Source organism: Natrix helvetica, assembly GCF_964273705.1.
Source record: "Natrix helvetica genome assembly, chromosome: 4".
NCBI lineage: Eukaryota > Metazoa > Chordata > Lepidosauria > Squamata > Natricidae > Natrix > Natrix helvetica.
The window spans coordinates 115,968,123-115,991,713 of NC_138550.1; the positions used below are offsets into that span (position 1 = coordinate 115,968,123).

The 23,591-nt window shown below is 35.6% G+C and overlaps 1 protein-coding gene across 1 annotated transcript in view; it reads left to right on the forward strand.

The window, feature by feature from the left end:
* PIEZO2 (piezo type mechanosensitive ion channel component 2) overlaps positions 1 to 23,591 on the forward strand; it is a 218,725-nt gene that overhangs the window by 132,970 nt on the left and 62,164 nt on the right. The window contains exons 14-24 of the mRNA XM_081951908.1: positions 965 to 1,088; positions 1,609 to 1,910; positions 2,347 to 2,495; positions 4,415 to 4,588; positions 13,663 to 13,695; positions 14,022 to 14,263; positions 15,506 to 15,666; positions 20,037 to 20,213; positions 20,927 to 21,043; positions 22,225 to 22,425; positions 23,305 to 23,509. Of these exons, the coding sequence (XP_081808034.1) occupies positions 965 to 1,088; positions 1,609 to 1,910; positions 2,347 to 2,495; positions 4,415 to 4,588; positions 13,663 to 13,695; positions 14,022 to 14,263; positions 15,506 to 15,666; positions 20,037 to 20,213; positions 20,927 to 21,043; positions 22,225 to 22,425; positions 23,305 to 23,509 (1,885 nt within the window). The remainder of the gene's footprint in view (positions 1 to 964; positions 1,089 to 1,608; positions 1,911 to 2,346; positions 2,496 to 4,414; positions 4,589 to 13,662; positions 13,696 to 14,021; positions 14,264 to 15,505; positions 15,667 to 20,036; positions 20,214 to 20,926; positions 21,044 to 22,224; positions 22,426 to 23,304; positions 23,510 to 23,591) is intronic.

Consider the following 23,591-nt stretch of genomic DNA (forward strand, 5'->3'; position numbering starts at 1 on the left):
AACCATCTCAACATTGGGATTGGCCCACCCCACCAACCCCAGCCAAGGAGACAAATTGTAAATCCCATCAATCAAGGAACTGTGACTGGTGGGGTACAGGAGAAGGGCCCTCTCTGCTGTAGCTCCTGACCTTTGGAAGATCTTACTCCCACCCTTCTGACTTCTCTGAAAGCCTTGAAGACTTGGCTCTGTCAGATGGCTTGGGGCCCCAATGGGGAGAATCACACTAGAGGTGAATGAGGAATTAATAGGCAACCCCACCTCCCCCTCTGCATTCTGCTCCCTTCCTCCCCATCTTTTAACAATAATTCTATTTTGGATTGTCATTTCCATTTTTATTGTTTTAGAAATATTTAACATTTATGATTTTAATGCTTGTAATGCTGCAAGCTGCCTAGGTTTGCTTCAAAACAAAATGCGGCAAATAAATTTAATAAATAATGCATAAATAAAATTGAGGAAAGAAAGCCAAAAAAGTCACATGTGTTAAGATGAGCATTTAGCCAATCTCTAAATTTAGCTTAATTTATAATTTATTAATTTATAAACTAGGCTGGAAGTCAAAGCACAATAGGAGTAAGATAAGCCTCTTCAGTTCTAATGATCATTTAGGCCTCTCAAGTGTGTATTACAACATTTCCCAACTTTTGGTCTTCTAGGTACATTAGCACCGGCTAAAATGTTTTCAACATTTGTAATCCAATATACGTTTGGAAAGCAACAAGTTACGTCATTTACTGTAATATATATTCATGTATACCTATGATGAAAAGCCTTGAGGACATTAGCAATGTTTCTACAACATGACTTAATTCGAGGTCAAGATTGATTGCTGATATATGGAAGAAGTTTGGCAATATCATTCAGTTTATCTTAAGTGTGCTATCACCATAGTATGAATCATGGAAATTCAATAAGTTATTCAATAGTGTGTCTCCTCTTTGGTTTCAATTTCTGCTGACAGATACTTTTTGGACTTACTTTTTGGCTGCTGTTGAGACAACACCTCACTGAGCGGAAGTCTTTGCAATTAAATGAAACTGTTTTGTCAGAGGTCAAAATTGGAGAGGAAGAGAGTGAAGAAAAAGGTGAATACACATTTCAAGTCAATTTAGAAGATGGTTTGATGTCAATAGAGAAGTACACAATGAGCTAGGAGATACTTTTCTTAGGATTCAACTAATGTATATAAGTACTTATAAATCTAATGGGGAAAAATTAAGAATTAACTAAATTAAGGATTAGTTTTACTCTGCTTCTGATTTTTTTCAATTAATATAAGTTTTGCATTAACTTGTCATTAAAAAAGGTGGCATTAAAATTTGTACCCATATTCTCAAGATGTGACACGAAGAATCTATGCCTGTCCCCTTTCCTTATTTCATCTTTTCCTACTAAATGGTGTATTCATGCATTTTTATATTGATTATTTTTTTAATTAAATGTACTACATTATTGACTAATGTGATGTGTCTATGTTTTACCATAAGACAGCATTGTGTATCAGCCAGTGCGACCAGCACAGTTGAGCTTTTTATCAATAATTATAGCACTGTAAAATAATATAATTAATGACATGTATTTTAATGTTACATTTTACATTTACAGATGATGAATCCCAAAAAGAAGAAGAATCCCTCAAAGAGGATTCTTTGAAAGAGGAAGAAGAAGGAGGGGAATTAGAGGAGAAGAAGGAAGAGGAGGAGGAAGAGGAGGTGGAAGAAGAGGAAGAGGAGGAAGAAGAAGATGATGTAATGAAAGTTCTAGGGAACATGGTGATGGCGATGTTTGTTAAGTACTGGATTTATGTCTGCGGTGGAATGTTCTTCTTTGTCAGCTTTGAAGGAAAAATTGTCATGTACAAAATCATCTATATGATGCTCTTCTTGTTTTGTGTAGTTCTTTATCAGGTAAGTAATAAAAATCCTAGTTTTTAAAGAACATTGCCATGCTGTTTCTTTCTCTTTTTATTTTTTATTAAGTATGTTTTTTTACAAAGCATAAGGAGTCATTAAATTAAAAATGACTTGACCAACAAAATTAATCAATCTTGTAATCATATATAAAACCATTAAAAAAATAAAACAAGTGTGAGTCAAAACCATTAAGAAAATAAAACAAGTGTGAGTCAAATCAAAATCAAGATAAGGTTTTTGACAGGGTGAGAGAAAGGGGACAACAGAAAGAGAACAAGACTACCAATAACAATTAATTTCAGCTTAATGCAGCTTGGCATTTAAGTGTATCAAACAATGTTAGAAGAATTTCTGAAGTGGTGGTCACTGAATTATGAAAAATGACTGCAAATGGTGAACTTTATGTGAGACTTAATTTCTTATTTGCTAGGTCCACTATGAATGGTGGCGACGAATTCTGAAATACTTTTGGATGTCAGTTGTGGTTTACACTATGTTAGTGCTTGTTTTCATTTACACATATCAGTTTAAAGCATTCCCTGACTTGTGGAAAAACATGACAAACATGAATGATGATCAGTAAGTATTATTTATTACTCCATTTTTAAAATACAGTTTATTTGGATGATGAATTATGAAACATTAATATTACTCAAGATACCTGATGTTTTATAAGTGACCAGATTTAGGAAATATCTTTCTTTAGAAGAAACAAATATTCAGCTTCTCTTTTGAAAATCAGTCCACATACATTGTCCTATCTAGTCAACTTTTAAACAAAACTTTTATTTTTTCATGTATGTTCAATTTTAACTCAATCCCTTCAGAAATGAAATATGATACCTTAGGGAGGCCAATCGTTGAAGAAGTTGTTTTCATTCTAGAAAGCATTCCAAGCTAAATTAAAGAAATTAATTGTGCACCATATGCATAGTTTTCAAGTGTCAAAGCTTCTGACTTAGCAAGTATTTTTGTTAGTTCAAACATATGGCATGCTCTTTATGCTTTCATCAAAATATAAAAGCATCATTATACACTTATGCCACAAAATCTACCCTTAAATTTGATGTCACAGTATACATTTAAAATCAGAAAGATTTGTGCCATAATAATGTGATACTGCTTTTAACATTCTCGCCCTTAACTTTCCCTTTAGATGTTGCTGAATTCACACATTAAAAATAATCTATTGCAGTATTAGTAATCCTTGCCTTATGTCCATTTGTTTAATGATGATTCCAAGTTATAACAGTACTAAAAAAAGTGACCATCCTTAAAGTTATGACCATCACACACATCCGTGCCCCACAGTCACATGGCCACAATTTGGGCTCTTGGCCCAAATTGTTACATTCATGATGGTTGCAGTGTTTTTTAGTCAATTTGCTGCTTTCTCAGCCATCTTCTGATAAACAAAGTCATGGGGGAAGCCATATTCACTTAATGACCAGATGATTCACTTAAAAACTGCCTGATTCACTCAACACCATAGTAAAACTGGTTGTAAATTAAGGTCTTATCATATGATGACTCACTTAGCAATGAAAATTCAGGCCCAATTGTGTCTGTAAGTTGATGCCTATATGTATAACTTTGATCAGATTTCATGCTTTTACTTCTGCAGTTTACCATTCTTCCATATATCTTGTTCTGTTGGGTGAAAAAAATTGTCACTATAGTTTTTTGAAAAACACAAAGATTTTTCCACTAATTTCTGTTTTGGGACCAGAGATCCCAGGATTTTTTTTTTAAAAAAAAACAAAGCTGTTTAGTGAAAGAATATTTTTCAGCCAGCCTTTGTTCACTTGTAAGTAAATTTTGATATAGTCCCAAAAGAAAATGATGAAAACAAGAAATGTATCAGCCTTTTAACCTAAGAGACCAGAACTAATTCCAAAGTTTCACAGTGTTGCTGGATTCAAAGAGTTCTGCTGAGGTTGTATCTGCAATGAATGTATCATTCAAGTTGACAGTCTTAGATTAGCAGAATGCACAACCTTATGAATTTGAAACAATATGCAACCATCTTTTTATTTTTTATTTTATGAATCTAATATTTTAGGTCTATTATTTCAGTTATGTTCATTTGTTTCTGTTTTTTACATGTTACTTTGTATTATAATTCTGAATTCATTTTTTTTCACATTGCAAGCACCAAGATAAAAGGTGCTGTACCAGATCAATATTGGGTAATGTTCCGCCATGGAATACAGCTAAATTTAGATTTTTGGGTTAAGGAATTGCTAAAGAAAAAGAAAATTCACAATTATTTTTAGAAACATTTCTTGCAAGTCTTTTCTGGATCCATCTCTGGGTCCCATCGGGATAGCTATTAATATTTTGTTGTTGTTTTTAAATAATTTTCAAAACTGCTTATTGTATGTAAAAATAAAAAATGTTTTAACTTTTCCTCGTGATTTCTGACAAGTCTAAAAAATTGTGAAGGTTATTTATGAGTTATGAAATATAGCCGTAACTGGAATTATTTTATGTTTCAGGCTAAAGGATCTTGGCTTAGAACAGTATTCTACAGCAGAATTATTCACTCGCATTTTTATCCCAACCTCCTTTCTATTGGTATGCATATTGCACTTGCATTACTTCCATGACCGATTCCTCCAACTCACAGATTTAAAAGCCATAGTCAGCAAACAAGACAATGCCATTTACAGGTAAACAAAACAGAAAATTTCCCTTCATTTTATTGCCCTCGAAGTTTGAATTGGTTAAGTCGTCTCTATCAGCTTATAATCAAGTAACTCTGGATTTTGAAGAAAGAGAGTATAATTAGAGAAAGATGGGCTGTTCTCTATGGCTGAATAATAAATACCAGTTAGAAATCTCATGATCTATAAACCTTCACTGCAGCCACAAAAATGCTATTTTGGTCTGAATTCTTTATATGTGGTTTTCCCAGCACCAGACAGAATTTAATGAGATTTATTCCCTACCAAATATATTCAGTGTTGCTGCATTACTTATAATTTGAGAAGGAACTGTAGGAACTCAGTTGTATATATTGACCATTAACATTCTTTTAACATAGAATCAAAGAGTTGGGGAGGGCAGATCTTTTAGCTATCTTATATCATCCTGGTCAAATGGTTGTTCAATCTATTTTTGAAAACTTTCAATGAATTAACATTTTATTATTTTAGTTAAATATTTTATCTTAACAAGTTTCACAGAAATAAAATTAAAAATGCAAACGCAAGAGACAAAAAATGCAGCTTCTTCCCTACAGTCAAACTATAGTGTGTTGATGCTTATTATGGTTCTCCTACAGGGAGAAGAAAATGTCAACTCAAAATAAGACTCAAATTTGGAAACCTTTGTGAAACTAAACTATCAGGGATAATGATACTGTGTAACAAAAGAGTCACTGCTGTATTCTTATCTGAATCTATGTAGGAATGCCCTTTAAGGACAAAAGCCAACTTAGAAAATTAAAAAATAGCTGCTTTCATAGAAGTGAAATAAAGACAGAATAATATATTGTTCAAATTTCTACCCCAAAGAATTAAGAATAACTGCATCAAAACTTAAGAAAGGATTGATGAGTCTATATGACTTTCCGTAACCCAAAACGATGTAATTTATAAGAGACCACTATGTTTTGGGAATTAAAAGCACAAGCAAAAATCTATATGAAAAATTAGCAAATATGGATCAATAAAATTATTTGCATCTCCAGTCTCTTATACAGGTGTCTACAAATATATTGTAAGTGACAATACATCATAATATAAACTCTACCCCTTAAAGTACTTGGAAATGACATTGTGATGCAAGAACAAAAGGATATACCTCTCAGCACGACATCATGATGAATACATAATTTTGGTGTCAGTGTAGTTAGGGAGAGACAGGTAGTATGGTGTGTATTCATTTATTTTTCTTATCTTCACAAATGGTGTAGGAAATTATTTGAAATTTTAAACATTCAAATGTGAAAAAAATTGAAACTGGTCACCCAAGAAAATAGTTTTGAGTGCTTAACTTTTCAAATGAGTAATCACTCTGTTTTGCAACTATATTTGTTGAACTGAATTGAAGCTGCCTCTTCTGATAAGCTTTTCATCTTTAGTTACAAACGGCTGAAAGTATAATTGAGTTCTCTCTCTGTGAGGAATATCTATAACAGTGGTGCGTTGCTCTTACCGTCGCTACAGGTACTCTGATCGCGGTCTGTCCATGCATGAGCCTGATGTGTGCTGTGCAATCCACTGCCCCTGCAACACAGCTGCTTGTCGGGGTGCACGCAGGCATCACACTCTGTGCGCATATGCACAGTGTGCCTTTTGACATAAAAACAGCCTATAGAGCGCAGCGGGCGGGTGGGCCAAACGAGCCACCGTACTGGTATGCTCTCAGCTGCTTCCAGCCACTATTGGTACGGCCGGACCAGACCAGACTGGACCCACAGTAACCCACCACTGATCTATAACTATTGTTAAACAGATATTAATGCTATATAGATATATAAATGTAGATATTTATCACATCTTTTGTATATCTTGGGCAACTTAAGGTGGTAACCATGCCTAATACTCCGTTATCCTCCTATTTCCCCATAACAACAAACCTCTGAGGTGAGTTGAGCTGATAGGGTATTACAGGCCTAAAGTCACCCTGCTGGCTTCCATGCCTAAAGTAGGACTAGAACTCACACTTTCCTGGTTTCTAACCCAACACTTTAACCATCACACCACACAGGCTCTCATATATGTATAATTATGTATGTACGTATATTATTTCATTTTATTTACTAACTTCCACATTTAATAAATGGGAACAGAAAAACGAGCCATATGAAAGAGACACAAAATGGAACAATTCATCTACTTTCCTCCTTCTAGTTCCTGGCAGTGTATACAAAGTTATCGGCAAATAGAAGTGTATATGCTTTTCTTTCTGCAGGGAATGCTGTGATGTTTTTTCAATATGCATACTACACCATTGCAGCTTTTTTCCTTGTGTGCTTCCTGAGAAAAATATCTATCTTTAATCCTGTTTAACAGTATTCTTCTTTTCTCTTTCTCTAATTTTTCTGCTGCCACCTTATGCATTCTCACACTTTCATCTGTTACCAAAGCCATGCCAAAGTCAATGGTCGTGTTTATCTTATAATAAATAGGTGGGTATTTTAATTATTTCTTTTTTTACCTAAAAATTTAGTGTGTGTTTAGTTGTACATTCAATCTTTAAAATAAAAACAATAAGGTTATTCATAATACTCAGAGAACATAATGCTAATCAAATAACACAACTTCCCAGTACTACAATTTGTTTGTTAATGCAGTGCAATCTTAATAGTTTACTTTTGAAAACTAAAAATATTGGTTCATTTTAAAGCTGAGCAGAATTCGGTAAATGTTCAGCCTCTTTAAATTAATTAGACATAAAGGTTTCCTCTGGAAACATGCTGGTACCAATATACTGCAGGTGCATACATTTGTATATGTAAATTAGTTAGGTTTTAATATTTAAATTAACTACATTCTAAGTGTTTGGAGTTCAGGTATTTGGGCTTCGGTGTATGTTTATGATATTCCCCTTGCTTTAATTGAAGATCTTTTTTTTAAAAAAAGAGACTTGCAATTGATACATTCAATTTTATTTTATTTTCTGCTGGATGTTAAGTCATTGTTTTATCAAATAAATAGTAAGTTGGGATATATAAAGTAGCAAAGGAAACATGAAGATACTAACATATTAAAATAATTTTTTAAAATAAATTCCACAGCAGGGATATATATCTGCAAGCTGTGATTAAAAAAAAAATCAAGATTGTGGCCCAGTGCACACCCAATGCACACAGGATAACAGAATAAGAGAAACTAAGGGACCTTGGAGGTCTTCTAGTTCAAATCCCTGCTCAAGGAGGAAACCCTATAACATTTCAGACAAATAGTTGTCCCATCTCTTCTTAAAAGCCTCCAATGTTGGAACACCCACAACTTCTGGAGTCAAGTAATTTCACTGATTAATTATTCTAATACATAAAAAGCAGACGTTGGTAGTCACTCTGTTGTGACTACCAATTTAAAGCTTTTGACACTTCTATTCCAGAATATAGAAAGATGAAAGCTATATTATAAATGCCTTATTATTTACCAAGTTACATAATCATAGTGTGACTTTAATGGTAGATTATGCAAGTATATAAAGGTTAGTAAGTAGAAAAAAGTTGAAGTGAAATAAGTAATCCCATGTATTCTAAAAAGCTACAATTGAGAGCATCTAGAAGGTAACACAAGAATGTATCGAGGAACAGCTGAGGTAGCAGAATGGCTGAGTCTAATGCCAAATGATCAGTTATTGGGTTCTTGGTGTTCTCCGGGTTATTTTCCTGCAGATGTTTTGTTATCAGGCTAGATAGCATTATTGGTGCATATGAGAGTCAGGTTTGGTGGAGTGTCTTGCCCTACCAAGGAAATTATTGACATTCTAGCCCAGGGATGTCAAACTCAAGGCTTAAATCTGGCCTGCAGGGCCAGCCTGGAAATAGTAAATGACTGGCCCATGGTGCCTCTGGCAGCCAAAATGGGACATGAGGGGACCATGCGTGGTCCCCCATGCCCCATTTTGGCCAGTAGGGTTCTGCAGGAGGCATCTACCCTGTCTCCCCACCACCAGCTGGCCACAGAGAACTACAATGCTGGTCCAACCCTTCAAGAAATCCAGTTTAACACCTTTGTTCCAAACCAAGCCAAATCCAAAAGGAAAATCCTGAATATTGGGTATTCACACAAATCAGTCATCCACAGACACATAAAGATAAATCTCATCTAATATCATTTAAAAGATACAACCAAAAGTGAAGGAATGAAACAAATAGCCCATAGCATATCCTCCCTGGTCAGCAACACCCAAATAGGCAGAAAACAGCACCAGATAATGACCAAGGAAGAAGCAATATGCTAATCAAGCAACCATCAAGGAAGAAACCACACGTCAATCAAGACTGACAAGGCAAGCCAACATACATAAATAGCCAGCAAACTTCCCTCCACCTTACATTTTCAATCTTGCTTAACCTGGTAATGAAATGTCTAGGAAAATAACTAAGCTCAGAGAATACTAAATGCCTACAGTTCAATGTTGAGTTATCTATGTATTAATCTATCTATTCTCTATTATCAGCTATTATTGTAATACTGTTCTGCTCTTTTTAAAGTCTTGATAGCTTCAGTTTCCATCTGTTGCAGTGACTGTTCATCAGGGACTAGGCTCAAATATTTATTCCTGAATAGACTTGATACTTTTCAGTGCCTCCCTGTAATTGAACATTTCTCTTTCTGCTTTTTGCTTCTGTATCATAATTTTCTGTGTCTGCATTCTGAGGGTTCTGCACAGCATAATATTGAATATGGGTGGCTGGCTGCTGTAACTCTAAAGTTGGCAATGATGACTGTAGCTTCTTACTAATGACTGTTCTGTTTGGACCTTTACTGAAGCACTCTTATGGCTGGCTTATTTTGATACCTTTTTATATTCAATGTGATTGAGGCTGTGCATCTTCAAGAATACATTACAATCTGGCTGGATTCTAGTGAAAAATATGGCTAAGAAATAGAGAAGTGAAAGAGGAATATTCATGGTCTGGTTCAGTTCCGATGCATCTTAAATAGCATCTTCATGCATCTTGCTCATGTTGGACCCTTTTGGTTTTCGCATTCTTCTTTGTTCGCTTATTGCATCATGCTAGGCACTGCTAGCCATTAAAAAACCCCATATTTTTTCATGATAATCTTGGTTTATATTCCAGGATTCAGGAATAAGTGATGGGCAATGTAATTTACATTGAAAAGAAATATAAACCCAGAGGGAAAAATGTTTGTAAAATGTTTGTTTTCATAAATTATTTTTATTCTTGTTCAAATGGTGCATGTTATATTTAAAATATAGCTAACTTGGACTAACAAGTTGACTTGTTGACTTGACTTTCAACCATTCATTTAGTGATAGTTCTGTTACAACGGCACTGAAAAAAGTGACATGACAGTTTTTCCACACTTATGATTGTTGCAGCATCCCCCTGGTTACTTGATCAAAATTCAGACTCTTAGCAACTGATTCATATTTGTGACCTTCTGACAAGCGAAGTAAATGGGGAACCAAATTCACTTACCTGTAAATTTGGTTTCTCCATTTACTTCGCTTGTCAGTAAAGACTCATTGTGGTTGTAAGTTGAGGATGACCTGTACTACAAAACTGCAGTAAGTCAAACTTACCCTAGGAATGGAGAACACTTTTAGGAGGACTGTTCATACACATCTGAATGTTATCTTGGTTTGTAAAAGTTGCCTCTTGGTCATCTGTAATCTCTTTCTTTCCCCTTTTTTTCTTTTTGCTCTTTGAAGAATTTACTAATGTGCAAAATAAAACTTCTAAAGTACTTTTTCTTACATAATTTTTGAAAAGACTTGCAGTTGCTGTTTTCTTCTTCACTTATGATCAGCAAGATTTTTAAAAAAATATTCCCAAATTAAGGCAAAGTATTTCTTTGCAGTGTTTCCCACTTTATACTGAATATTGTTCACTTGCATGCTGATATTTAGTCCATAATTTGTCTTGATTTATTTTTTAGAGTAAAAAAAAACATCTTCCAGTTTGTGCATTTAATGAATTATTTAGGCATGTTCACAGATATTTGAATTGTAAAGAACTTGAAAGTTGATTTTTGTAAAGTTCAATTTTTCCTCTTTTCCACCATGACACACCAGCATTAAAAGAGAACTAATAGATGAGTATGGAGAAATCATGAAACAGATCCCCAGGCTGGATCTATCCAATTATGAAAATTAACTTGGACATGCCTAGTCCATTCTAAAGTAAAATTTGTGGGCTTCACTAACTTATATGTGAAAGGAAGTAAAGTTTTCACTACTGTAGGTGGTGAGCAAGCTGTATAAATAGTCCTCCAGTTATTTATATATTGGTAGAGTCATCTGAATAGAAATAAGTTGGGCCCTAAAAATTAGTAATTTGTTTGTAACTATAAAATGCATTTATCAATCTAAGAGAAAGATATTTATGTTTAAAGTTCACTTACTTCTCTGAGCCATAAAAGTGGATTAACATGTTTTGAAAACTATAATTCCATTGCAAATTTAGCACTCTTTATGTTTCAGTAACTTTTCAGAAATTATTTTCCCAATCTTATTATTTTTATTTTCATTCTGAATTCATGAGCAATGATGCAGTAATACTAATAAATCATATTTTAATGGACCAATTGGTAGAGTAGGTGTCCATTAAATAATTAACTTTAAATAAATTAAATGAAACTATTTTATGGCAGTAGCTATCTATGTAATTTTTATATATTACTGATACATCATTTCAATCAATTGTTGTCATACCAAATGATAACACAAATGATGTACATCGTACATATATTTAATCAATCACATCAGAAAGTCATTGTTTCAATACTCCTAATTAAGTTTCACACTGTCTTCCTATAGCAGTTCACCAGTTAGAAAGACATATTAAGACATTTTTATATTAACAAAAGTGTATCTTTCAGCTCAATGCATGGTTTTAAAAATGAAAAATTGGCAAAGAAAACTATCTAACCTAGACAAGCATAGGCGACATTGAGTCTGGAGGTGGAAGTCAGGCAGATAGATGAAGCCTATGGCTCGTAGATAAGGAGTTTGTTCCTACTCATAAAGTAAGAACACCCAAATTCTGAGATAGGCAAGAGAAGAAACAACTGGTTCATAAAGGATTGATTGTTAACTGAGTTACAACAGAAAAGATAAATTCTTCAAAAGCATAATTCTGCCAATACTATCTCCTGTATTGTTTGTTCATTGTCTTTATACGGGAATGCCATCAGCTGTGGTGATCAGATATGACATTGAAAAAAGGATACTGTTTTTTTTATTAAGTTTAAACGTCAACCACTACGTACACTGACTTTAAGACTTTTAGGATTTCAAAATTTGGGGCTTTGGGAGGAGGATTGGTAGCTATTATTAGGCTCAGAGTACAAACTGATGTGAAATTCAGTGGTTAGTGCTACTGTTTTACTTTGAACTCATCCAAATCAATATTGGCAATATAGCTATGATTTAAAATGAGCATCATAAAGACTGATGTTATGAATTAATAATAGCTGTAGTTGTGTAAGACATATTGGATCAGTACCAAAGCCTTAGAACAGGGTGTCAAACTCATGGCCCGCAGGGTGGTTCCAGCCTGTGAGATACTTAGATCTGGCCTACGGGGCCACCCTGGAAACAGTGAAAGACCGGCACGCAGTGCCTCTGCCAGTGATTTTTGCTGGCATACCTCTTAAAATAAGACATTTGCATCATATTTAATTCATCACTTTATGGCTATGACTCTTCATACATAGAAAGAAATAACAATGAAGTCGGTTAATTTATTTCAGTATAATATGATCGTCAAAATATAACCTTCAGGGACCTTAACAGTATCAATAGTGGGGGATGGGGGGAGAAAGCCAACCAGATTAGTGTCTGAGGATCCTTTGTAAAACTTTGTTCTAGTTCATAATTATTTGATTCTTGTTTTTTTTATAACACCTTTAAATAACTATAACAGATGGCCCATTTTTATCACCCAAACATCCCTGTAGAGTATCCATTCCCTCTGGATATTCATTTAGATAATATTTTGAGACAAGAACCATTGTGGTTTGTTTGTTTGTTTATTTGCCAGCCAATAATAGATTGACTTTCAATATCTTCATTCCTATCAATTACATATAAGCTCCCAGGCTTTAGCACTGTTTTCATTGAAAATGGTTTTGAGAATTTGTGATGGCCAGCAATTTATCCCTGCATATCTATTAATATGTTATCCAGTTATTTGCCTGAGTCTGCATGCGCAATAATGTAATGGCATATTTATTCCTTTGATGCAATCCAGTCCTTTCAAGAATTTGTAGCACTTAGTTTTCTATTACGGTAGACAATGTCTAATAAGTCTTGTAATTGTAGACATGAAATGAAGACTTTAAGTCTAGGCAAGCATATTTAATGTTAGAAAGATTTATATTAGTGCTGAATATGAAGTTTCACTCTCCAGTGCCAATGTTTTACAAAAAGAAACCAATGCTGCATCTTGAGAGTTTTGCTTAACACAGATAAACAAAAGTGAAATGTTTTTCTGAGTTTGATATAACCTTGCTACTATACAATCTGTTTTGAAAGGAGACAAGGCAAATAATGTAATTTAATAAAATAACATCAAAATTGTAGAATACATATTTTAATCGCTTCAATTTTTTACATTGATATAAACAATGTACATTGTATCTTGTACACTTTACACTGAACATAGCTACATAATTATTGAAAGTATAACTGGAACAATATGGATAATTCATAGCATGTCATATATTAACCTCTTCCAAAAGCGTTCATAGAATTTTTGCTTTTCTGTGCTTATCCTCAATTGGGAAAATATGCCAAGGAATCTAAAGAAGAATCAACTCATATTTTTAGAAATATAAATATATATTTAGGATATGATTTATTTAAATTGGGAGGATTCATATTTTCACATTCATACATAGAAAGTGTAATTCAAAATTTTGGAACTGTACTTTTTGCTTTTGCAAATCCATTCTGTTAAGACTAAGACAATATGTTTTTGAAAGCTGCCACAGATGGGTAATGCTAATGAGTCGTATAGCATCATGTCTTATCTCTGATCTTCCTCTTCTCATTTCCTTTTTTCTTTCTGTTTCAATTATTTGAGCAGCATCAAGAAAAAATTACCAATCCATCAAAATGAGTAAGTCCCCATGTGAAGTCATGAAATGCTTGCTATTACATGTCATTTCATGCTTCTACAACTTAAACTTTGACCATTTTTTCCCCTTTGTGGGGAAATGTCAAGTTTAGGTGACAATATCACTTATTACTGATGTGAATATTAGCATCAAAATAACAAATGATTGCTACTGTGGTGCAATCCATGTGACGTTTTCATTTTTTGAACAGTGTGTGACTCATATATTCATGCATTTCCAGTTTGTTTTAATTTACAAAATAACCAAATTTAGTGTTTTCAGACTTAAAGCTGTTCAGTTTGTTGACATACCATTTCTATATCAATAGACTGGTGCATCAAGATGAAAGCTTACCTGATCTCACAATGATGAATTTGAATGCCAACATTGAACAGGAAGAGGAAAAGATGTTGCAAGATCAAGAAAAAATGTCGCAGGAAGAAAATATAGTAGAAAGAAGAAAAAGTGAAAATGAAGTAGATGATAATGAAAAAAAGGAAGAAGAATTGGATGAAGAAGGTGAAGGTGAAGATGAGGATGAGGATGAATCGGAGACAGAAGAAATATTAGGTACAGTTGTGGATAGAGGATCAATTTTATTTTACTATTTGGATGATTAGCATGGAATAAATTAGACATTTCTGACAACATTTTGCATCTTATCAAATTTTCTTTAAAAATAAATAAATATATACACAAAAATATAAAAATTATATTCAGTAATGAATTAATAAAGTGCATATTGGATTGGGATTTTATGATGTTGGAGTGCAACAATGTGGTAAATGTTGCAGAAATTATAAAGTGCAGTACGATTATATTGTTAACAGTGACTCAAAGAAGTGGTTTGCTTATTTGGTGTTTGTATGTGTATGAGAGGGTGGGGAGAGATGTTGCATTGATTAGCTCTTCATTTGGGGGGAAATCAATGTGTTAAATGATAGAAGTGGCTTGGTTTCAGTTGAATCATAATCCCATGTAATGCCAAACCAAAATTTAAAAAAAGTTTATCTGTTTCTACTAGTCAAAGAATTCAACAATATTTGTCACTATGGCAAAGATTTTCTGATACCTTACAATAATATTTTGTACTCTTAATATTATAATATATTCATTAGTAAATGTAGTTGCTGAAACGTTTTCAAGGAAAAAAAACAAGAAAGTCCAAAAGTGCCTTTTGGAAAAGCACTTTTGGGACAAACCTATCTTATATTTTATATTATATTATATGCAAATATAATATTTATATTATTTCATATGCAAAATATAAGATGGAAAGAATCAAAGGTGCTTTTCCAAGAGGCAACTGGATTTTCTTGTTTTTTTCCTTGAAAACATTTCAGCAACTAGATGACTGCAAAGTGTATAAATCCTTCCATTCCCCACCATTCAGTTAGAACTGAAGAAGCTTTTTGAATGAAAAATGAAATTTTCAAGAAAAAAAACAAAGAAAGTCCAGTTGCCTTTTAGAACAGAACCTTTGGGACAACTATGATTTGAATGATTGAGAATCTCCATAGTCAAAAGATAGACTTTAAGAAAAAGATTGTCTTATTAATTGGATAAGCAGAAAAATAAAATTTAAAAATAAAAAGCTTAGTTTGATCTAATACTTTTAAAATATACTTTAAGGAGAAATGTGTCTGTGTATTATATATATATATATATATATATATATATATATATATATATATATATATTCGTAGATTTTCACGGGTGTAGGTATGTTGGTCTTGTAGTATTCGGGTCTTTTCCCATTTTATTTATTTATAAAGTGGAAAAGTGTGTCACTGCGTCTTATTTGTCTTTTAGATTTAAAGAACAAATGGCATTTGGTAATTGACCGTCTAACTGTACTTTTCCTGAAGTTTCTGGAATGCTTTCATAAGCTTCAAGTTTTTGTATGGTGGCTTTTGGAACTACACATTATCAAAATTGTGTCATCATATATTATATGGGTAACAGTAAAAGAGGCAAGTATATAATGGATAGTCCACTTTCTTTTGCAGTATCAGTATTACAGTAGAATACAGTAGAATTCTTTTCTCCTTGAACATATGAATCTGAGTTTTTGCATGATCCATATGGGACTGAAGCTTTCTTGAAGCTAATATCAAGCTGTCAGTGTAAAGGAGCACCCTTGAAAATTATGTAACTTAAAATGAGCTCTGTTAGTCTTCCATGGTTTAACAATGTATTTCTTTTGCATTTGAATTTTAAAACAAATGAACTTTTTTGTATAATTTATGCATTTATTTTTAAATGTGAATCCTTCCTGGCTATCAAATGTATAAAACATAACACTAGTCCATAAGAGGAGCCCTGGTAATTTATATCAGATCTCAAAATGTAAAAGGTATGCATTGTAAAATTTGTACTGTATATTTTGAAGATTTGGTTGCACATTGAAAAACAAAGTTTTGTTAAGTAACTGTCCATTCATTGAACTGCTTTAATGCAGCCCACATCTTTCTTTCCATTTGGTTGTGTTAAATCAGGCGAATGAAGGCACACTCAGGCTTCAGAGTAACTAACGGCTCTTTATTAGCACAAGTCAATTATGTGCAATCCAGCGAAGGTTCAGTCTGACAGCAGCCCTTTTATAAGGAGCTGACCAATCAGATTGAATCTCTGTTCCCGCTGGAACAGAGGACCTTGGTGTAAACTATTACCAATATTTCTGGTATCTAACACCCCTCCCCTCTTAGATGGGCTCAACTGACTTGTGACGTAGTCACGCAGGTAGGCGGGCTTTCTAGTGGCTCACCCAGACCTGCACAGTTCAGTTGGTGGGTGTTCTTCAGTCAGGTTGGATGGACCTGTTGTCTCCGCGGCTTCACCTGGTGGAAGCTCCTGGAACTTCTCACAGGCCGCGGTTGGAGTTTCTGGAGCCGGTTCACTCGGAACTCGCTGCAGGTCTGCAACACTTACAGATAAGTGCCCCGGTACCTTCGGGATTGAGTTATCTGTGGAAGGAGTGAATTTGTGCTCCTTTTGTGTAGGGCTTTGGCTAACTCGTGCAGGAGTTACCTCTGGTTGCCTAAGACTGGAGTTGGAGATGCGGCCACGGAGTTGGTCAATGTGCTGTCTCCAATTTTGACCATCCTCGAGCTCTAATAGGTAAGATCGAGGCCCGGTGATGTCTATTACTGTGGCAGGATTCCAAAAAGTTCCCCCAGCATAGTTGTGGGTGTAAACTTGATCCCCTACGCTAAAGTTTCTTATTTTGCCAGTCGAATAATAATAATAATAATAATAATAATAATAATAATAATAATAATAATAATAATAATAATATTTAATGCTTCTAGACCGCCCCCTCTCCCGCAAGGGACTCGGGGCGGTGTACAGTTCATACAAAATATAACAGGATACAATAAAATTAAATTAAATATGTACAGTTGACAATTGACATGGAGGAGGTTTATTTATTTATTTATTTTTATTTATTTCTTAGATTTTTAGACCGCCCCTCTCCCAGAAAGGGACTCGGGGCGGTGTACAGTCAATACAAATAAAACCAGTCATAATACTAAAATACATTTAAGATACATTTGGAGGGGGAGATAGGCTGTACTAAGAAATAAATATATTCTAATCCTAAAAACATCACAATTAAAACCCCAAACCCAATTAAAATAAGATAAATCCCCGGGAGGTAAAACTAAGAAGGTGCCAGGCCAGCTGATTGTAATAGGTGAGTCTTTAACTTTTGCCGGAAGGAACGGAGGTCGGTGGTAGTTCGAATGTCTGGGGGGAGGTCATTCCAGAGGGTTGGGCCCATCACAGAGAAGGATCTACTCCTAGGTGTCGCCCGCTGGCATTGCCTAGCAGACGGCACCAGGAGGAGCCCCTCCCTGTGTGAGCGGATAGGTCGCAGGGACGTGTGTGGTAGGATGCGATCCTGCAGATAACTAGGTCCTATGCCATGGAGCGCTTTAAAGATGGTTAAAATGTAGTTAAAAGAACTGTACAAAGCAGATATAAAATAAATTCGAACCCCTAAAAACAAATACAGTAAATTAAAAAATCCCTAAAATAACCAGATATAATACATTTGCCAGGAGGGACAGTTGAATTATGCCAGGCCTGCTAGTCGAATCTGGGGGCGATGCAGCAGAGTAGTTTGGGTATAGCCGGTCTAAGTGGGACCTTAGCCGGTGACCCATCAGAAGTTCGGAAGGGCTTCTACCAGTGGTAGCACTTGGCGTGATATGTTGTAGGAGGAGGAATTGATCAACCTGTGTTTGCCAATCTCCCGGGCCCATCCTGGATAGGGCTTCTTTTGCAGATCTCACCATTCTCTCCGCCTGACCATTGTAATCCGCACAGATGTGGACAGATCCATCAGGCTTGACAGGTGTCACTATAGGGGTCTCCCAGTGTGCGTGATCTACTGGCTCTAGGATTCCCTGGCCAATCAATTTGTCTAGTTCCAAATCAACTTTAGGGCGGAGAGCGAAAGGTACTCTCCTGGGTTTTAGCTTGATGGGGGCTACATTGGGGTCCAAGTTAAAAGTTATTGGAGTCCCCTCATTCTTACCTAGACCGGTACCGAAGACGTCGTCAAACTCCTTAAGGAATTCCTCAGTGCTTTCGTCTCATATGGTGTTGATTCCGGTCACTTCTAGACCCAGGGCTTCAAACCAGTCAAGTCCCAGGAGGCTCGGTAGGTCTCCGTTGACTACCGACACTGGTAGCTGGCCGCAGAAGGTCTTGAACCTCACCCGGAAGGTCCCCTGGCCCACGATGGGGACTCGGTTCCCCTGGTAGTTACAAAGGCGGATGTCTGGAACCCGCAGCTGATGCTTTTTAAGGTTAGGGATAGCCTGTTTGAGTGCTGCCCAAGACATTATGGTCAAGGATGACCCCATGTCAATCTCCATATTGCATGAAGAGTCCTCAATGAGGACTGTGACTTTCAGCTTTTTTGGCCACTTCGTGCAGACTTGGCCTATGGATGTGTGGTAGGTGACTCTGGTGTTGCCTTTTCCTCGCCGTGGTAGCGGCTGCCATGCCCCTTGGTTGGGCCTCTGCTGGCAGTTAGGTATGCTTCTGGGCTTCCAGGTTGTAGTAGGACGATTGCTTCTGCAGACCTTGGTGATGTGCCCCTTGCATTCGCAGCATTGACAGATGGCATCACGGAAAAGCAATGTGTTCTGAGGTGGTTTCTTCCACAGCCGGCGCAAGGCAGGAAACACGGTTCAAATTTTTGCACTGGCTTGGTGCGATCACTGCGCATGCAGTAGCATCAATCTTCGCTCTCCGAGCCTTCAGGCTCTGTCGCCTCGCGATGCTTGCCTGCGCTCTTCCGCACGCTCTTTGGACTATTTTGGCTCTGCAGGGTTTCTGTTGATTTAATTGAAGACTCAGTAGCCCTGGCTTCATCTAGGGCAATTTGGAGAGTAAGATTAGTTTTTGCTAATAACCTCCTCTGCAGGCCAATGTATGATATGATGCGGTCAAGTAGTAGTTCATCAAGATCTCTAAACTCGCAGTATGCTGCGGCCTTTCTGAGCGCCCTAACATATTCATTGATGGATTCCCCTTCTTTTTGGTTACGGATGTTGAATTCGTGCCTCTGTATTTAGACAGTCTGGGAGCGTAGTGTTTCCTCAGTGTCTGTTGTAGAACCGACCAAGCGACCGATTGGCGTGTCGTTGGCTCGGACAAATCCTTCGCTGTCTCGAACACCTCTGATCCACAGTAGCTCAGGAACATATTCTTTTTCTGGCCTTCAGAAAGGCCCATGAGGTCATTGGCTTCGAGGAAGCAATCGAATCTCATCAGATAGGATTCCCAGTGTTTGGTGTCTGGGTTGCATGGAGTCGGTGGGGCTTGTGTTCCTGAACACGTTTGAATTTGCCACTCAAAGATGGCTGCTCAATGCCGCACCGTGCTCTGGGCTGGATTGACTTGCTGGATTGTCATCCTCTTTTGTCTGCCTAGTTGCCTTCCGATCCCACCTTCGTCGCCAGTGTTAAATCAGGTGAATGAAGGCACCCTCAGGCTTCAGAGTAACTAACAGCTCTTTATTAGCACAAGTCAACTATGTACAATCCAGCGAAGGTTCAGTCTGACAGCAGCCCTTTTATAGGCAGCTGTCAGACCCTTCGACCAATCAGATTGAATCTCTGTTCCCACCGGAACAGAGGACCTTGGTGTAAACCATTACCAATGTTTCTGGTATCTAACAGGTTGAGTTTAATTCCAAATGAAACCAAGGAAATTAATGTTTCCATGGGTTTTTTCAGTAATAAATGAATACATGCAGTAATATAGTAAAGAATTCTCCAATTTGTCATTTAAACTATATGTTATCTTTTCTGTTTTGTTCTTCTAGGTTTCTCTCATTAACTATGTGTTTGTGATTGCCTGGGCTTTTGCTTTACCATATTCTCAGTTCCGTCCATTGGCATCTGGTGTCTGCACAGTTTGGACCTGTGTGATTATTATCTGTAAAATGTTGTACCAGCTTGAATCTATTAATGTTGCATCATTTTCTATCAATTGTCCAATGGTATATTTCATTTATTTTTTTAAATTAATTATTCATGCTTTATCTAAATACTTTTTAACTGGAAGGACTTATGAATTAGAGAGATGACAAAATGATTCAGAAATTATCCAAGCAGTTTTCCCAAAATCAGGAAAATATTCTGGTAGTATACATCTTTTGTTTTTGTTTTTCCAACCCTGTTGAGATGTTAGTTATTTTATGGTTTTTTAAAAAAATAAGTGAATAGTGGATAGGTATTTTTTTTCTAAAAAGGGATCCTTTTTTCTTTTGGGATCTGCCTTGCACCAGAATAAGGAGCAATTCTCTGCTGCTTGATCTCTTTCAGAAAACACCTTAAAATAAGTCTGTAAGTGTGGAATGTATCCATGTCTTCAGTTTTCTCCCATAATTTTGCCTTCTTAATTTGATAAGGTCTTCATTCTGTCCTTCTTAGCTTGCCAAATTGTCTCTTTAGGCTGGATGCGAGGCTTGGGTTACTTTGTATGGGATAAAAGCTTGTACGTTGTTGTTATATATTTTTTCATAGCAAGGTTTTTCTTTATCTTTAGTCTTAATAATAACTCCCCGAAAGACAATTTATAAAGCATTTATAAATTTATAAAGTTAATGAGAAACTGTTGAATTATTTAGCTATAGATGCAATACTAGCTTCATTATTAAAATTATTATAATGCCTGAATAAATCAGAACTAGTGTTGTTTTTGTTATTTTAGCCTAATACTACTGAAGATCAGGAAAACCTGAATGAATCACTTCTCTACAAAAAACCCATTGATCCAACTGAGTGGGTTGGATTAAGAAAGTCCTATCCATTGCTTGTGTACTTGAGGGTAATTATAATCTGTTCTCTATTCAGCATGTTCAGTTCTTGCCTTCTTCTAGTAAAGATGAAAGGATAGCTCAGTATTATATAATCCTTAGAAGTAGAACTGTTCTCTATGGAATCTTCCTCAAAGATTATGAAGGTAAGGGATGAAAAAGGAAATTACAGTAATGAAGTGTAGTTCATTATAGCTCTGACGGTCTTGGTTCATGAAATGTATAAGCGGTGAGCCATTTTAAGCATTTCCATCATCCCTTAATTTTCAGTTATTATAGCAAAATAACTGTTTTTTAAAATGTATTTGCACAGCTTGTTTACAGAAATAATACACTTAGAATTAACTTTATTTTTATTTTTTATTAATAAAGGGTATACCTTTATTAATAAACAGTAATTTAATTTAAATTGTAATACACTAATTTTTAGAATTAGTTTATGTGAATAATTTATGTGTCTTTCCAATTACTAATAAGATAATATAATATATGCAAGGTTATTACAGGGTTTTTAAAAAACAAGAGCTGCAAACTGGTTCTACATTTTTGTTATACTTTGTTATTTCTGTATCAAAACTAAGCCAGAGCTAGAATGAGTGGGCAATCATGGTTTCTTTCATGAAAATCTCACTACCTCATTCTGTAACTTTTAGCATAACATTAAGTCACCCTAAGAGCTGCACAGCTTACACCATAGGCTATTTTCTTCTGCCTCATAACTTATCAGAACAAAGTTGATTTGTCTGTCTGACTGTGATCCACTCCCCTATTTGTGGTTTTGGGTGTCTTACAAGTATTCATATGCTGTAAAATAACCCATATATAATCACAAATGGGATTGGTTATTTTTAGAATAAATGTGTTATCAATTAGCATTTTGTTCCTGCAGTGCTCAACTAGTAGCACAGGAAAACAACATCTCAGTTGCAGCTTTTCAGTTTTGTATAGAAAAGTCCTAAGGTTGGGGAAATGTTAATAAATGTTAATAAACAAAGACCTAGATGTAGCAATTTTATACATTTTAAACCCATCATCTTTATAATTAATATAAACACATAGGAAAATTGTTTAACTATTATTATGTCAAAAAGCACATTAAGAGAGTGGAAATAGTACAGGAGTTTTGTGGTAAATAGTAGAATCAAGACTATTCTTGGATCTGAAGTATTTACACAGTTTTCTTCTCTTACAGAATAATTTGCTGATGTTGGCAATTCTGGCCTTTGAAGTTACTGTTTACCGACACCAAGAATACTATCGATGTCATAATAATCTCACTGCCCCAGAAACCAAAACTATTTTTCATGATATTACCAGATTACATTTGGATGATGGCATAGTCAATTGCCTTAAATATTTTGTAAACTACTTCTTTTACAAATTTGGTTTGGAGGTAAATTTACACCAGTATGGTTAAAGCAGTACTGATAGTCCTTAATTAGTGACCATAATTGGGACTGGCAACTCAGCCACCAAGTGAAAAATCTGGCCAAATAAGTTAAACAGAGGTGAGTTACTTCCGGTTTGGCCTGGTTCAGCCGAAGCAGTAACGGTATTTTTGCCTCGGTCGCAGCACCAGCAGCGACCCAGGCTTGCCAGGCCCCAAACCGGTTCCCTTGCCGCCGCTGATGTCACCACCATTTTGTTTTGTAGTGACCGCGTTTGTGCAGTTCACTGTAAATGAACTTCGTATGCGCAAAGAGCAATTTACATTGAACAGTGCACATGCATGCAGCGTGGGTCTGGGGCATGCTCTAGCTTCACTCGTGCATGTGTGCAAAACGCACACTAAGCGAATCAGTAGTAAAACCGGCAGCAACCCACCCCTGGGTTAAATGTATAATGAAACATACTCTCACCCACAAAAAAGACAATTTGAAATGTGTCAGTGGTTGCTGGTGTTCTTCCTAGGGAGAGAATTTCATAACTGAAGGGGAACATAGAAAATCATATTTGAGGTTGTTGGATGAGGCTTAGGATATTGTAATCTTCATTTTACAAATGTGTTTATAAAGTATCAAGATATTTGTGCCAAATATTTTAATATTGTTTCCAATATCTCTTTACTTTTCAAATAGAAGTTTTACCCAGTCATTATGGATAAGGTAGTCAGTATTAATAAGATGGCCATTAAGCAAAATAAAAAACAATGATTTCTTTCAAACTGATAAATAAGGTCTCATGAAGTTTCCAAAGTTGAAGCTAATATTCTATTTATCATGGACCATTTCAGAGTATATAAACATTTTGTACCTTTGCCTTGTTATCACAGAGTTGTTTCCTCTTGTCTGTAAATGTAATTGGTCAACGGATGGATTTCTATGCAATGATCCATGGCTTTGCTTTAATTGCTGTTTTGTATCGGCGGAGAAGAAAAGCTATTGCAGAAATATGGCCAAAGTACTGCTGTTTTCTGTCATGCATTATTACATTCCAGTACTTCATATGTATTGGCATCCCACCTGCACCTTGTAAGGGTAAGTGTCCTTTTTTTTGCCTCAAACGGTTCTTCCAATTTTTTACTTCAATAATTACTGTGTGTTAATACCTGCTGAGAAG